The sequence below is a fragment of the Hakea prostrata genome, chromosome 2 (genome assembly GCF_041222555.1).
Source record: "Hakea prostrata isolate BN-2017 chromosome 2, UWA_Hpros_2, whole genome shotgun sequence".
NCBI classification, from domain to species: domain Eukaryota; kingdom Viridiplantae; phylum Streptophyta; class Magnoliopsida; order Proteales; family Proteaceae; genus Hakea; species Hakea prostrata.
Genome location: NC_142601.1, coordinates 68,019,579 through 68,037,042, shown reverse-complemented (window position 1 = coordinate 68,037,042; position 17,464 = coordinate 68,019,579). Strand labels below are relative to the sequence as shown.

Genomic DNA, 17,464 nt, shown 5'->3' with positions numbered 1-17,464 from the left:
CCAGTTCTGACTCGCAGATACTAATTTGAGCACGAGATGCAAGAGCAAATAGCCTCTCATTTTGCTTCTGACTGCCGAGGAAGAGAGGGAGTTGTTGGAACATAAGTTTTTTGGATATAAGAAAAGGAAACTGGGTTTCTTGCAACGTTAAGGAAAGAGTAAAAACAGCTGAAATTGACATCTTTCTTACTTCCGATCCATTGTTTTTCTTATTTCAAAACAAAATTAAACCTCGTTCAGATTTACCCTAGTTCTTTGGATTTAAAAGGGCCAACCCAGGTACATACGTTCTTCAAGCTTTCGTTAGTTCTCCATCTTAATTATAGCTATATTCGTAGCTAACTTTGATGGCTCTAACTCCCATTCTCTGTTTCTCCTTCGTCTTCATTCTCATACTCAATTATATTAAACCAGTAGCTCCACAAGGACAATGGAAACTCCTCCAGCAAAGTATTGGAATATCTGCCATGCACATGCAGCTGCTCAACAACGATCGCGTCGTTATGTTCGACCGCACTGACTTTGGCCCTTCCAAGCTCTCCTTACCTGCTGGAATATGCCGGAATGACCCAAGAGACTTCGCTCTCCGTCGTGATTGCACTGCTCATTCAGTTGAATATGATGTTAGCACCAATTCTTTCCGACCCCTTATGGTCCTAACCGATACTTTGTGCTCTTCTGGTGCTGTCTCCGTCGAAGGCAACCTCATCCAGACCGGCGGCACCAATGATGGTGACCACGCCGTCAGAATTTTCAAGCCTTGTGGCACTTGTGACTGGCAAGAGTTCCCAACTGGGCTCAACCAACGACGTTGGTATGCCACAGATCATATACTACCAGATGGACGAGTCATTGTGATTGGTGGACAAGCGAACACTTATGAGTTCTACCCGAAATCTGCATCGACAAATGCTGCATTTTCTCTGCCCTTTCTAAATAAAACGAGCAATCTCTACCCATCTGTTCACCTTAATGTGGATGGAAACTTGTTCATCTTGGCCAACAATCAAGCTATCTTGTTCGACTACACTCGCAACTCTGTAGTGAAAACATTCCCAGCTATTCCAGATGGTCAGCCTCGGACTTACCCCTACACGGGTTCTTCCGTTCTTCTTCCATTAAAGAACTTACAACGGTCACCAGTGGAAGCTGAGGTACTTGTCTGTGGTGGAGCTCCGCATGGGTCAAACCAGAAGGCCAATAAGGGGAATTTCATTGGCGCTTTGAAAACATGTGCGAGGATCCGAATCACCGACTCGAATCCAACATGGACCATAGAGACTATGCCCCTTGCAAGGGTAATGGGTGACATGACCTTGCTTCCCAATGGCAAAGTCTTGCTCATTAATGGAGCTGCAAGGGGACTTGCCGGTTGGGAAATGGGCAGAGATCCGGTGTTCTACCCGGTTCTTTATAAACCCAATAACCCAATCGGGTCTCGATTTCAAGTACAAAACCCGACCACCATTCCACGTGTGTACCATTCTAGTGCTATCTTACTACGTGATGGTCGAATTCTAGTGGGAGGAAACAATCCCCATCAGTACTATAACTTCACGGGCGTTCTTTATCCAACGGGTTTAAGCTTAGAAGCATTCTCACCTCCTTATCTGGATTCGAAATTTTCGACATTAAAGCCGACAATCGTCTCGCCGGCTTCATATACAAAGCTAACTTACGGGCAACAATTTGTGTTACGCTTCTCCGTAGCGACTCCAGCGCAGAAGGGCGGCGTAGGAGTGACAATGGTGGCTCCATCTTTTACGACGCACTCGTTCTCTATGAGTCAGAGGCTGTTGGTGTTGAGTGGCAAGAAAGTGGTTGCAGTGACAAATACATTGTATGGCATTGCAGTGACAATTCCAAATTCAAAAGTCCTAGCACCTCCTGGGTACTATCTCTTGTTCCTGGTAAATCAAGATATACCCAGCGAAGGAATTTGGGTACACATCCAGTGATCATATGTAGTATCTTACTTATTAGTGGGAGTAACCAGCAACAAAACCGGTTGTGGGTATATATTTAGTTTTTTTTTTTTTTTTTTTTTTCTGCTTTCAAGGTTTTTTAGTCTTAATTTGTATAATAATGTAATCTCTGGTTTCACAATGTAAAGGCTGAAACAGCCTTCCTGCCCATATGTTGATAGTATCATTCCAAATAAACAAGACAGACAATGTGTTACCGCTGGTGCGTATGTTTTTCTGTTAGGAGTATATATGATGAGTCAATTAAATCATATTGGAAGTAGGACCAAAAAGGATAATAATAGGCCGTGACTTGAATGTTGTGCATGTAATGTGTAATATTTGACTGCGATTTCGATCTCGATCGGTAGCAGCACTGACAATACAGTTAATGCGCGACACTAAAGTTGAACCGACAATAATAGATCAATTTCATAGTAAATACAAGAAATATATAAACAATATCACACATCTTTTAATTGTGAATTATATCATATCACCATGTGGTCCCCATTTACACCCCCATACGAAGCGGGGACTTAAACACGTCAAGGTTGGAATGAGAACTATTGAATAAATGCTTAGAAGTTTTGATGAAGACACCTGCAAGTTGATGCCAGCATGTAACATTGAGTATCTGTGTCAACGTCAAGGGTGATGACGTGTTCAATGATGAAATTAAGATAGGCTGAAGAGTAGAAAAATATTGTTAACAAATTATCTAAGTAGAGAAAGGAAGGGATGGGGGTGAACGAATAATCAAAGTAGCAAGAAAAGATTGAAGCCACGCCAAGTCTACAATATATATTATTCAGCGTACCTATCTGGGTTCTGAACCCAGAAACGTGGATTGCTTCTTTGAACCCAAGTGATTGAAGCTGATCCAGTAAAAATGCTCTTGAGAGAGAGAGCCGATCGATCCACTGATCGGCTCTAGACTAACAAACTTCCCTGTCACTTGCGTTGCCCTATAATCGATCCGTACGCTTGAGCATAATCCATAGACACCAGGCAAGTATTATATTTTTAAATGGTTCCATTACACTTTCAGTGTTCTTCAGAGAAAAAAACAACCTAGACAGAGATCTAGTACATAAACTTAGAACAAGTGATCACCATTCTTGTGGGTATAAGTGTTTTATGTTGTTTGTAATCTATTTTTCCTTCTTTTAACAAATTTGATTTTTTATTAAAAAAAAAAGTGATTTAATTTTATGTTTTCTTATGCACAAGTTGGAATTACTATTGTTGCATAATATAATGTTGTTCATCTTGAAAAAAAATTCTTACTTGTTTATCAAGTAGTCATTTTCCAGAAGAATTGATAATTATTTGAGAAAAATGAATTGCTCCATTAGACTCATTGAAATTACCAGTATATGGGAAGGTACGCTGGAAACCTCAGGTGCTCGGTTTGAAGTCAATGGAAAAAGAAAATAATAAAATTATATATGATAGTGCAATGCATGATATATGTGTATGTCACTTTCCTACAATTAATCTTTTAAATGAAAGTTGTTTGTTTTTTCATCATATCCTAACTTATAATTTATATATAATATGTGAAGGATATTAGTATATACTACCAACTAAGTCACAAGAATATCAAAGTCTATCAACACCAACCAATCAAAGAAGAATACAAAATTCTATCGACATATACAAACCAATCATTATACCAAATCCTATACATAGTAGAAGAGGTCGGGTAGAGGGAGGGAGAAGAAACAAAATTATTAATTTGACATAGAAAATATTTGTGTAACTACCATAATTTCTTTGTTTATAATATTCAACAAACTCTTTTCAAGTAGTAAGCCGTGTTGAATTATTTCACCACTGATATTTGTGAATCGTGATTCCAATGTATCATAAATTCGATTAATAAATTGCCTGTCTTGGCTGGCATTATAAGTGAAATCATGTTTTTTGCATTCCTATTAAAATCATAGATATATTACTTAAATGAAAATCATAAATACTGGCACTAAATAATTTGGAAGAAACGAAAATATTGGGATTCTTGAGAGGAGCATTTTGAGAAGTAAGGTAGAGAATTTTAATGGGTTTAGGGTTTCTGTATACAAGTTGTGGGTGGATTGGGGTCGAATGGAAATGAAGTGGGCCAATGGAGTTCATATTCTTTATCCACATCTTTCTGCCACTAAAACAAATTTATGAAGGGGACCATCTCTAAAATGGACAATAAATATGGAGTGGGTTAAATTAGCTGTATATACTAATAAATAATAAACATATACATGAGAGCCAAACTAATATAGAACATACATTTATTATACACTGCCTTTTGATATATGTAGAGTTATAGTAATGAAGATGTGTGGTAATAACGTTAAGAGAGCTAGGACAATGAAGATTAAAATGATATGTGACCATAAGAGAGTTGTTCAATCGACAATGACCAACACCTCTTAGTGAAAAGTTCATGGACTTGACGATATATGTAGTATTTCCTTACCCTCTATAATCTATATAAAATGCTCTTTCATTTAAAAGAGAAAAAGAAAAATAAGGAGAGGCAGCGGAGAAGGGGAAGTAGTTGAAGGGGGGATTTTAAAAATGACTGGGAGTAGGAGAAGTAGCAAGATTTTTTTTAATTTATTTTGTGGTTGGCCGGGTGACTGACTAGGTCGTGTAAACACATACAGCAGGATCGCAGGAAGGATACAAATGGACGTCAACCTCGTTATTTAATATGAAAATAAAATATTTTATTCCCCCTGAAGAGTATTTAAGTAGTTCAAGTCGAATGCAAAGCCTACCACTTCATCAAGAGCATCAATTCTTCATTCTTCTCTTACCTAGGACGGCAGAGTAACACGCAGCAGAACTTGCTCAATGATTCTGTCTCCCATTCTTTGTCTCTCCTTCTTTCTTATCTTCAGTTCCGTTATATCAGCAGCAGAAGCAGCAGGGGATTCTTCACTTGGGCAATGGAAACTCGTCCAGCGAAGCATTGGCATTTCAGCCATGCACATGCAATTGCTGAATAACGATCGCGTCGTTATCTTCGATCGTACCGATTTCGGCAAATCCCAGCTCCCCTTGCCTCCAAGTGTTTGTCGAAATGACCCAAGCGACTTCGTTCTCAAAAATGACTGCACTGCCCATTCCGCCGAATATAACGTACGTTCTAATTCTGTACGCGCACTTATGGTGCAATCCGATACTTGGTGCTCTTCCGGCGCCGTCGCTCCCAACGGCACTCTCATCCAGACTGGTGGATTCAACGACGGTGACCGTGCGGTTAGGGTCTTCAATCCATGCAGTACGTGTGATTGGCAGGAGTTTCCAAAGGGACTGACTCAACGAAGGTGGTATGCCACCAATCATATACTACCTGATGGACGTATCATTGTGATCGGTGGCCAAGAAAACAATTACGAGTTCCTTCCAAAAACTCCATCCACTAATGGTGTTTTTGCGTTTCCCTTTCTAGAGCAAACAAGTAATCTCTACCCATTTGTTCATCTTAATGTAGATGGCAACTTATTCATCTTCGCCTACACCAAAGCTGTCTTGTTCAACTACAAAAGTAATTCTATCGTCAAAACTTACCCAGCAATTCCAGGTGGTCTTCCACGGACCTACCCTTTCACGGGCTCCTCTGTTCTGCTCCCCCTGAGGAACTTGGAACAGGCTTCAATCGAAGCTGAGGTTCTCATCTGTGGTGGAGCTCCATGGGATTCATACCAACAGGCCACTTCCGGGAATTTCGTTGCAGCCTTAAATACATGTGGGCGGATCCGGATTACTGACCCAAACCCAACATGGACCACGGAAACCATGCCTCTTGCTAGGGTGATGGGTGACATGATCTTACTCCCCAATGGTGAAGTCTTGATCATCAATGGTGCTGGAAAGGGACTTGCAGGTTGGGAATTGGGTAGAGATCCGGTGTTGTACCCGGTACTTTATAAACCCGATAATCCGACCGGGTCGCGCTTCCAAGTACAAAACCCTACCACCATTCCACGGCTGTACCATTCGACCGCAATCTTACTACCTGATGGTCGGGTTCTAGTGGGAGGAAGCAATCCTCATCAGTACTATAACTTCACCGGTGTTCTCTACCCAACGGAGTTAAGCTTAGAGGCATTCTCACCTGCTTATTTGAATCAACAATTTGCAGCATTGCGGCCAAGGATCATCGCACCACAAACGTATATTAAGATAAGATATGGGCAGCGATTTGTGCTTCGGTTCGCGTTGTCAGGTCGGGTGAAGAATAAGAGATTAATTGCAACAATGGTGGCTCCATCTTTCTCAACTCACTCCTTCTCCATGAACCAGAGACTATTGGTGCTGAGTAGAAGATATTTGGTTAAATTGAGGGGGTCAAGTTATGCAACGGCAATCACAGCTCCAGATTCAGCTGTCTTAGCACCTCCTGGGTTTTACCTTCTGTTCATGGTTCATCAAGATATACCTAGTGAAGGTATTTGGGTCCAACTCCACTGATACATCGTAGCTAGATACCAACTTATTTATCGTGTGCATTATTATTATTATTCTTCTTTTGGTAGAATTTATCGTGTGCATTATAGTGTTCCAAATAGGAACAACAAACCAAATAAAAGTTTGTCCAATTAATTAATTTTCTCAGTTGATCGATGAGGTGTAGTTGTTTCTTTTGTTTAATGATGAATTCTTTGTAATTTATTATCTTCTCTAGTCAACGTAAATTTTCTTCTCGATACGTGTATCCCAAGCACAGGACCCCATTCTTAGCTTCTACGTGTATCCCACGCACAGGACCCCATTCGTAGCTTGCTAAACGGATGGTTCTAACTTCTAACTTCTAGTTATACGTTTATTAATGCTTATCTGTATACAGGCTCACGGCACTTCAAAATTCAAACACGAACAGCGCCACAAAAAAACAAAAGCAAAAAAAACACTACATGGCGGCTGCCTATATTAATTAAAAGTCTTTCCTGGAAGATGTAGTCGAGCGAGTGAAAGCTGGTGGGAATGAACCTCAAATTTCACAAAAAAAAAAAGAAACTCATTAAATTTCTGTAAAGCTTCAACAAGTAGTGAATGTTGATGCAGAATTCGGTCTCTTCTGGTTGATCGTTCAAACTTGCAAAAACGTGCTCGATCGGTGTGGTCAAGTTTCGTCTCCGACGTACCAAGTTAGTTCAAACGAACAAAGGAAACCAGTTCAATCTTTCAAAGTATTCAATAACTCAAGAGTGCATACATCCTAATGATGAATATGTGGGTATTTATAGATATTAGGAGAGGTTACCTTAACTGTGCAATAATGGAGTTCAAATAGAACTCTGTAATTGTTGCTAGCTTCCCGGGAGAGGAATCTTTATTCACCAAGATAGTATTACTTGGATTGTAGTCGTGGAGTCTGATCTGGATTCTAAGAGTGACCCGACTTGATCAGGATCTTTATCCCTATCTTTAAGGAATTTGGATATAATTCAAATTGTATAACTTGCTTAGTGCCTTCGTTTTATTCATGGTCCGGCCAAGATTTGATCGGTCCGGTTCTTCTTTGATCAACCAGACAGGTCTATTATAAATATCCATAACAGTGGAAATATCTTTAGTTTTGATAATTTATCATTTACCCCTAAAAGATTGATTTTCTTCATCCAGCTGATGCCATTTGAAAAGTTATAACAATGATTTTGGGGGGGAGGGGGGAAATCCTTAAATCTTTAGTTGTGCATTGCAGTGCACACTCACACAGTGACACATGGAATATGGTAAACGGAGGGTTCTAATTAAAAAAAGGATGAATTAAATGGAAAACAAAAAACCTAATTTTGAGACCCCACTTCAAATCTTCTTCAACCCGCAAATTCCCTCCCACTCCCTCTCCTCCATCCTTTTTCTGGGACCGTATGTGGCATTCTTCTTCACTTCTATTTCCGTTTGAGACTTTTCTCCTCAAGAGGAGAGAGGAGGCTCATTTGAAGGAAGACAAAAGACGAAAAAGAAATGATAAGAACCACAGAGAACATGAAGGGGAAAAAAGAAGAAGAATCTAGATTTCTGCTAGTTAAGATTTCTTCTCAAAGAGGAGCCCCATTTGAAAGAAGACGGAGGATGTAAAGGAATTAATAAGAACTACAGAGAACATACAGAAGAAGGAAAAAAAAAAAATACAAAAAAAACAGAAAAAAAAAAAAAAAAAAAGAGAGGAAGAATCTAGGTTTTGCAAGTTGAGATTTCTTCTCAGAAATCATTATAAAAGTTGGATATCTTCTCAAAAATTTCTACGGATTTCTTTCTCACTCTCTTTCCTCCATTTTTTTTGAAGTTGAGAATTCTTCTCAAAAATGGTTCTGACGGTGGATCCTTATCAGAAATTTCTACAAAGTCGAGATTTCTCTTCCACCACTGCCTCTACAAAATGTCTATTTCTACTTTTGCTTCCAATTTTGAAAGAAGAAAAAAAGTTGTAATTTTGTGCAAAAGAGACGGGTTCTCAACCGAGAGGGGGACCGATGGAGATGTCTCAAACATTTTTTTCTTTGAAGGGAGTAAGTGTTTGAAATGAGTTTGTGTAGATGGTTGGGTATCAGCTAAACGGGTCTTAAATTGAGTTATTTTCACTTCAAATCACCCCTTTTTTATCTGAACCCTCCGTTTAACATATTCCACGTGTTATATGAAAATGCATTACTGTGTATAACAAAGAGACGTGTACATTTTTTTTTTTCAATGACTTTACTCTGTCAAAGTGAAATTATATTATATCCCATCTTGAGCCCTAATCAACATTTTTCTCTTTACCGATCAATTTCTCCTTTCTCTTTTTCTTCACAGAATATAAGAAACGGGATAAAAGTCAATTGTGGGGTGCGGGCTTCTTGTCTTCTCACTTTCAGTGTCAATTTTCAAGAAAAGAAAGAAGAAAGAGATAGAATGTATATTTCCACTCTATCTTCTCACAATAAAACAGAAATGAAGATGACACTAGAGGACCACAGAAGGCCAACAAAACCCACTACATAATTGAGATTCCTTCGGATTGATTGCTCTTTACAGGTTCCTCACAGTAATTCATCTTCTCTTCTTGACTACCCTTCCAAACTTTGTCTATAAATGCCGGCTTGAACCAAGTTTATCAGAGGCACAGCAACAACAAGCGAACTAGCTAATCTTTCTCATACTTCATTGATCTATCCGATCTATTCTCACCATGTCGACCTGTGGCAACTGTGACTGTGCTGACAAGAGCCAGTGCGTGTAAGTGTCTCTACTTTATCACTTCTATTTATATATGCTTCTTTACCTCATCTTTCTATGCTTGATGAACAATATTTCATTGAATTTTCATCGAATGAACATGTTTGTGAATCCTCACAGGAAAAAGGGAAGCAGCTATGGCATTGAAATCGTTGAGACCAAGAAGAGGTACGCTTTTTGCTCTTACGGTGTCAGATAAGTGCTTCCGTACAAAACCCAACAATCTCCCCCTCCACATGAGAGTTTACAGAGAAATTGAGTTCCTCACACTCTCACAGTAGATTAGGGTTCCCAAGTCTAGCCAACTCCTTACAAGTTTTCATACCGATCTAACGTGTGCATGGAAGCTTGTTCTTTTGCAAGTTTTCTTATCTAGATTTTTTATATCTGATGTGAGATTGTTCTTTTTCGTGTGTTACAGCTACGATGATGCTGTGATTGAGGTTGCAGGAGCGGAGAACGACGGCAAGTGCAAGTGTGGAGCTGGCTGCTCTTGCACTACCTGCACCTGTGGACACTAAAGAATAATTAGGGAAAAGAAAATACTAGTTTGGGGAAAGCGAGAGTATAATAATGCTATATGTGTTTGGTTAATAAGGTGTGACCGTGTGCTAATGTGGGTATCAGCCATGGCTGAGCTTCCTACTTAGAAACCGTGTAACGTAATTATCTTTGTTGGTTAATGGTAATTGGGTCATATTAGTATAATCTGGACTTCCTCCAATCGTCAACTAACATGCTTTCATTGCTTTAACTTATCTGAGATGGTAAATTTCCACTAGATTATGAGGTACTTTAACTTTGCTGGATCCAGATTCTCAGCGTCCAAATCCTTGTGCTTCGGACGTTCCAGTTTTTTTTTTTTTTTTTTTTGGTTGCAAACCCCATTTTCAAGGCTTTGCCCTGACTAATCCGGTGTTTGACCTGGGTTGCACACCTGGCTGTGGTGGGTGGGTCTCCCAGCGAGGATTTTTTGCATCTACAAGGTTTTGATACCTGAATCTTGCTTAAGCGGACCAAGCTGCTTACCACTTGGACCAACCTCCGTTGTTTCCAGTTCTTTTAACTTGGGAAGATTTTCATAATATGCTTTAAACTATCTAACAGTCCAGTTCCTTGTACTTCCAAATGTTGTTCATCTAGTAGCTGGATAGATAAGAAGGAAAGGATTTGTGTGCATGATTGCCTCTCCGATTCTATCAATTTCTTTAACAAGATTCCAATATTCAAGTCATTCAAAAAAATTTGGTAAAATTTCAGGGATAGTCCAGGACAATGAGCAAATAAAAGCATAAACATCCCATAACTATGCCAAATTGGCACCGACAATCTCCTTTAAAAAATATATATAAAAAAAATTCTCTTAAATTTGGACAATAATACACCCCTCTAAAAAATTCTATTCATTAACTCATAGTTAGATAATTTTATAATTTATATATTGTCATCGATTTCTTGTGACTTTACAATGTTATCCCTGTTAAGACAAATCCTAAATTTCATTTTCTTTCTTTCTCCATGACTTTTCTCATTCGTCATTTTTTTTTATAAGACAGAATAATACAAATAACGGTATACTCATCGTTTCCCCTAACTAATTAAGTATTCTAATGGAAAAGAAGGCGACTATCATTTTTTTTTAGCTCATCATCAAAGCAGTCACAAAGATTAGGAGTCATAGGTCGAGGGAAGAGGGGAGAAGTAGTCGAACGATGTGGTGAAACGAAGGTTCAACCCCCTTAATTTTATTATTATCATTATACATAATTTTTTATATATAGAACCTCAGTTTTATTATCTTTACATAAGAGCCTGTTACTCTTTAAGCACATCTATCTACCCATATCATGATTTAAGTCATTTGAATCAAATCAGGCAAACCGAATCGAACTGGAAATGGTTTAAATTCTTGTTAAATATGTGGTTTTAGATTAGGATTTGAACCGAACAATAATTTCATCATAGAGAAATTGAATAGAAAGCCAAACAATCTCTTTTAAGCTAGAAAAGCATGTAGGTGTCTCCCTTCTTTTTTGCTTTTCTTTTTCAAATGCTAGTCTCATTAACCAGATCGTCAAATTCAGGCAGAAAATATTGAAGGAAGAGTGTTGGGCCAGACTTTGGGGGCAACGAATAACAATAACCAAGGAAAACGTTTCGTATTTTGTAGAAGGAGGTCAGAATATTATACTATTATTATCCTATACATACATATCATAAAAATGAAAAACTAATATATTACGCAAAGTGGCCAAATCATATGGAGATTCTTATTGACCCATTGAATTATATATATTAATGGTCTGATATATGACAAATTGTAGCGTATCACCTTATTTTTAAGATTTTGTTGGGTTGGGAGAGTTTGTTAACAAATTAGGTGCATCAGTGGGTCCAACTACACTATGAGAATATGGAGAGTCAAGTTTGATTTAATCAAAGATCATGTTGATCCATTAATGGTTATTGATGCGTCTGATCCATCTCATGCTAGCTTCTGTTGACCATGAAATAATGTGACCAAGTTGTTATGGGTATCACGGAACATATATAGAAGACACTAATGATTTAAACAGAATCTGATGAGAAATCTTGTAATTGGCCTGCAGGAACAGTTTATAATATATAGACGATCAATCATAAAATCCGTTATTCCTCACGCAAGTTAATAAACAAATGTCTACAGACAGAACAAGCCGTATCACATTATTAATGAGAAATACAATAAATGTTGACAATAAATAATTTGGGTCGTTGTAGAAGCATGAATGTCTACATCAGATATCTTGGGTTGTTGCAAAAAAATAAAATATCTTGGGTTGAACTTCTTTGTTTGGTAGATTGGAAAAATATAATATATAGCGAAATTCTTTTGCGAGGCAGTTTTGATCAATAGAAAAGATATTTTGATGTGTGGGTGCATCCAATCATCTTACTTGCATCGAGTTATAATTTTTCATGCAAATTTCTTGAAGGAAATTGCTCTTTATTTTGAGGTATAAAAGCTCTATATTTGTGTAAACATTGGATGAGTAAGAAGGTTAGTTTAACGTATAATATTTTAATAACTAATTTATACATTTAGGTATTCATGGATTTGTCATCTTGGTGACAATAATGCATGACATACTAGTAGAATTTTGTCATAAAACCAAACAAAATTGTGTAGGATTCGAGGTTTTTTCATGATTTTCATATTCATCTTTTTGTTTTAATTTAGTCTTCACTCATTGTACTATCCCTCTCTTTCAATTTCACACTAAACCAGCACTATGTCTAGACGCGATCGATAGTCTAGGCACCGCACCACTTGGTTGATGAGTCTTGTTGACTGCACCACCAACAAGTAGTATTCTATTTGCATATTCTGCAGAAAATTAAGGTGGTTGACACTCAATGCATTACATGGAAAATGGATCCCACAAATTGTAATTTGTGATCAAATTTTTCCTACAAAGAATTGATGCAGTTGATACTCTTACCAACTACCTTAATCTTCATGGAATAGGTCTTTTTATACGACTAATTTTTCTTTTTTACCCTTTTTTCATTTCCAAGCATTTTATTTCACAACAAATTTTTAAGGTGAGATATTCTTCATTTGGTCTATATGTGGGCATACAGGTTACGTTCCCCAAAGTCATTTGATGTTATCTTTCTAACACCCCCCCAAATGATGTTATCTAATTTTTTTTTTTTTTTTGGGGGGTAAGAATTTAAGATACATTTATGCCTTATATGTTTAGCATACCTTTATGAAAGAAAGAGAAAAAAAATTGTATCTCTTAAAGGCTAGGTCTAATGAGAGCGCGTGAGACATGCAACAACAATTTGGGAAGGCGAGTTCTTTGGATGCTAATGTACTACATAACAAAGCTGTCTCCACTTTGGCAGGACCAGGTCAGACTCAAAACTCAAATCGACGGCTTCCAACTCCCAATTTGTCTTTGTCGATCGGTTACAATTAAAACAATAATTCAAATTAACCTTGTTTCTCTTCCCCTCCAAAATAGCATTATAAATTAGATTAGAATTCAGGGCTAAACTAAGTACCATCTAACACCATTCTACTTCTCATCCACTTTGCACCTGTTACCTCTCCCCGTAGATCATCAAAACACAAACCTAGCAAGCCACCATGCCTCAATCTTCCCTTCTTTGTTTCTTCTTCTTTCTTGTTCTCATTTCCTTGACATCAGCAGCAGTAGCAGCAGCAGCAACTCCACTTGGTGAATGGGAACTCGTCCAGAAAAGCATTGGCATATCAGCCATGCACATGCAGCTGCTCAAAAACGATCGTGTCATTATCTTCGACCGAACCGATTTCGGCCATTCCAATCTCTCCTTACCTGATGGAAAGTGCCGAAACGACTCCAACGACTATGCTCTCCAGTATGACTGCACTGCTCATTCCGCGGAATATGATGTACGCAATAATTCCATACGAGCTCTTACGATCTTAACCGACACCTGGTGTTCTTCCGGTGCCGTTACTGCCGACGGAACCCTAATCCAAACCGGTGGATTCAACGACGGCGATCGTGTCGTAAGAACATTCCTGCCGTGTGCAACATGTGACTGGCAAGAGATTGCAGATGGACTCATTCAACGGCGTTGGTACGCCACCAATCAAATACTACCAGATGGAACTATCATCGTCATCGGCGGCCAAGAGAACAATTACGAGTTCTATCCAAAATCGCCCACCACGAATACGGTTTTCAACTTTACGTTCTTGGAACAATCGAGTAATCTCTACCCTTTTGTTCACCTCAACGTGGATGGCAACTTATTCGTCTTCGCCTACAACGTTGCTATCTTGTTCAACTACACCAGCAACACTGTGGTCAAAACATTTCCTGCAGTTCCAGATTATCAGTCTCGGACCTACCCATTCACGGGCTCCTCGGTTCTTCTTCCACTGAGGAACATAAGCCAATCTTCGGTTGAGGCAGAGGTGCTCATCTGCGGTGGAGCTCCATGGGAGTCAGCCCAAGATGCTACCTCAGGGAACTTCACCGACGCCTTAGACACATGCGCAAGAACCCGAATCACTGACCCGAACCCGACATGGACCATGGAGACAATGCCCCTTGCTAGGGTGATGGGAGACATGATCCTACTCCCAAATGGAGAAGTATTGATCATCAATGGGGCTGCTAGAGGGCTTGCCGGGTGGGAATATGGAAGAGATCCGGTTTTCTACCCGGTTCTATATCAACCCGATGATCAAGCCGGGTCTCGGTTCCAAACGCTAAACCCATCCACCATTCCACGTATGTATCATTCCACTGCAATCTTACTACGCGACGGACGAGTTCTGGTGGGCGGAAGCAATCCCCATCAGTACTACAATTTCACCGGCGTTCTTTATCCGACGGAGCTAAGCTTGGAGGCATTCTCACCTGCTTATTTGGATTCGTCATTTTCGAAATTACGGCCAACCATCAACAGCCCAGTATCATATACTAAGCTGACTTATGGACAACAATTTCTACTTCAGTTCTCGGCAAAGAACCAGGTGAGCCAAAGCTTGATAGAGGTGACAATGGTGGCTCCATCTTTCGCGACACACTCATTCTCTATGAGTCAGAGGTTGTTGGTGTTGGATAGCATTAACGTGACTGCATTGACGAACACATCGTATACCGTTGCAGTGACGACTCCAAATTCAAAGTTCCTGGCACCTCCTGGGTATTATCTTTTGTTCTTAGTTCATCAAAGTATACCTAGTGAGGGGATATGGATTCAACTCTTGTGATGTATTCCATAATTTTTCTTATGTTTATTATGTTTCTAAAATAGCCATAAGAATTTGTACTTTAAGGAATAAGTTTAATTTATAAAGCAGTTCAGTTTATATATTGAAGTAGTTATTTTTCAACCATACGAATATATATCAGTGGCTATAGCCTTTTTTTCTCTTTCGTGTTTTTTTTTTTTTTTTTTGGGGAGTGTGGGAATCGAGGTTTGCGAGCGCTACCTTATTCACACTTTGACTATATCCTCAGAGGGTTTATTTTTTTTTACCTATAATTTAAATATAAGGCAGATTTTTTTTTTTTTTTTTTTGGAGGGGGAATTCTAGTTTGCGAGTGCAGTTTATACACACTTTGACTACATCCTTAGGGGTATAATTTTTTATACATAATTTAAATATAAAGCGGAGCCCTTTTTTTTTTTGAAGAGTGGGCCGAGGGAAAATTGAGGTTTGCCAGCGCTAGCTTATACACATCTTGACTACATCCTCATGAGGGTATAGTTTTTTATATAATATTTAAATATAAGGCAAAGAGTTTCTTTCTTCTGTTTTTTTTTTTGGGAGGGGGAATTTTGGTTTATGAGCTCTATAGCTTACACATACCTTGACTACATCCTCAGGGGTATAGTTTTTTATATATAATTTAAATATAAGGTGGAACCTTCTTTTTAATATATATAGTAGAAGGGGCAAGGGGAATTGAAGTTTACCACCACTAGCTTATACACACCTTGACTACATCCTCAAAACATATAGTTTTTTTTATATGTTATTTAAATATAAGGCAGAGTTTTCACCCATGACCTTAAGGGAATTCGAATTCCTGATCTCATACTATAAGACGATGGTCTTTTAACAACTAAACAACCCCTCAAGCTTTATATATCAGTCTTCCTTGAAAGTTGAACCAGTCCATAAATTCAAGATAGCACATCTGGAATGGGATTATGATATAAAAGGATAGGTTCTTTTCATCAGTGATTTTATCACGTAGCAATCCAAAAGCATGTAAATAAAAAGAAAACTGTACGAAAGAAATGTAATTGTTCAATGACACTTTATTCTCCCCATAAAGAATGGTACTGTAACAGAAATTTGTGAAAATCTCCTCTTCTAACCCCATAAAGAGAAGACATACCCGAGTTTTGCTAAAGATATTCACCCATTATTTCTTTTTCTTTCTTTCTTTCTTTTTTCTTCTTCTTTTTCTTTTCTTTTCTTTTCTTTCTTTCTTTTTTCTTCTTCTTTTTCTTTTTCTTTTCTTTTCTTTTCTTTCTTTCTGTCTTTTTTTTTTTCATTTTACTCAGTTCCTTCCTTTAAGACGAGAAAAATAAAAATAAAAATCCTATCTTATTCTAAAAAAATTCCTAAAAAACAAACTCTTTTAAGTAAAATTATTTGTTCATGCATTCTACTTAAACATGATCCATAGGCCATTAGATTATGATGTTTTAAAATCAGAGCTCGTGTTGGCACTTTGAAAGCGCATCTAAAGATGTAAGTGAGACCAAACAAATTGCAACAATATCATGATGTTGTGATGGATTCAAATTTTTCACTAAAACAATTCAAAAATGGTGCACCATCATGTTCATCCTAAAAAGAGATGTCATTGTTATACAGATATTGGATCACTGCACATGTAAAATGATAATATTTAATAATACTTTAAAAACTCATGTTTTAAATAACATTGATTACATGTCTGAATAACTTTGAATGAATAACTTTGAATGAGACCTGTTACACAGACTATATCCAAGGTTAATACTTTAAACACTTTAAACATCATTTTGTTGTCCTCTAAAGTTTTTTTATCCCGTTGAAGGATTATGCAAGTTTGTTAGATTCATCTTTAATAATGATTTTACACCAAATTTTCTTGTTCGTATGACAAGTTTGGAATTAAATAGAGTAACTCTAATAAAAATACGAAGAAGTTTAGTATAAAATTTAAATGTGGCTGATCTCATCATTCTATCCAATGGTTTCCATTCACTTGAGAGAATACGTCAGCCTAAGAATTTTTCCTTTACACGGTAGCCTAGAACCTGTACCCTTTGAAAAATACAAAATTATAGTACACCAACCAAATAAAATATCAAATCCAAATGAACAAAAGAGAAGTCTTTTAAGTACTTCATTAAATTAAAGAGAAATCTGAATAAGAAGTCTTAAGTATTTCATTAAATTAACATAGAAGATAATCATGTATTAATTGATATTTATTAATAGATACATTGTTTAAGCTCTATGAAGAAGCAATGCGCGTTGAATTTCATAACAAGAGTTGGTATCAATGATTGATAAATACGCTTATCAATTTAATTTTTTGGGGAGGGGTAAGAGAACAGATTTTTTTGAATAAAAACAGATAAGAGACAACTTGCTTTTAAGGAAGGCCAACCTTGTGGATCAAAGTCATATATTTTTAATGGAGAGAAGCATAAAATATTGACAATTATAAAATTTGGGTAGTTGAGAAAGCTAACTGTTTCATATT

The 17,464-nt window shown here is 37.7% G+C and overlaps 1 protein-coding gene and 3 pseudogenes across 1 annotated transcript; all 4 read left to right on the top strand.

The window, feature by feature from the left end:
- The first annotated feature begins 315 nt into the window (after window positions 1-315).
- On the top strand, window positions 316-2,151 carry LOC149025951 (aldehyde oxidase GLOX pseudogene; annotated as a pseudogene).
- A 2,611-nt stretch (window positions 2,152-4,762) lies between these two features.
- Window positions 4,763-6,720, top strand: LOC149025950 (aldehyde oxidase GLOX1 pseudogene; annotated as a pseudogene).
- A 2,336-nt stretch (window positions 6,721-9,056) lies between these two features.
- Window positions 9,057-9,908, top strand: MT3 (metallothionein 3). The gene is made up of 3 exons (XM_089143225.1): window positions 9,057-9,200; window positions 9,321-9,368; window positions 9,622-9,908. Exons 1-3 carry the CDS (start codon window positions 9,154-9,156, stop codon window positions 9,719-9,721), a joined length of 195 nt encoding a protein of 64 aa, XP_088999351.1. The 5' UTR covers window positions 9,057-9,153; the 3' UTR covers window positions 9,722-9,908.
- A 3,358-nt stretch (window positions 9,909-13,266) lies between these two features.
- Window positions 13,267-15,097, top strand: LOC149025948 (aldehyde oxidase GLOX pseudogene; annotated as a pseudogene).
- The last annotated feature ends 2,367 nt before the right edge of the window (window positions 15,098-17,464 follow it).

Bases quoted from the DNA above. Each gene is read 5' to 3' on its own strand.
- MT3 (XM_089143225.1), top strand. From the start codon at position 9,154: ATGTCGACCTGTGGCAACTGTGACTGTGCTGACAAGAGCCAGTGCGT. The intron at 9,201-9,320 runs GTAAGTGTCTCT...GAATCCTCACAG, and splicing joins GCTGACAAGAGCCAGTGCGT to GAAAAAGGGAAGCAGCTATG. The intron at 9,369-9,621 runs GTACGCTTTTTG...CGTGTGTTACAG, and splicing joins ATCGTTGAGACCAAGAAGAG to CTACGATGATGCTGTGATTG.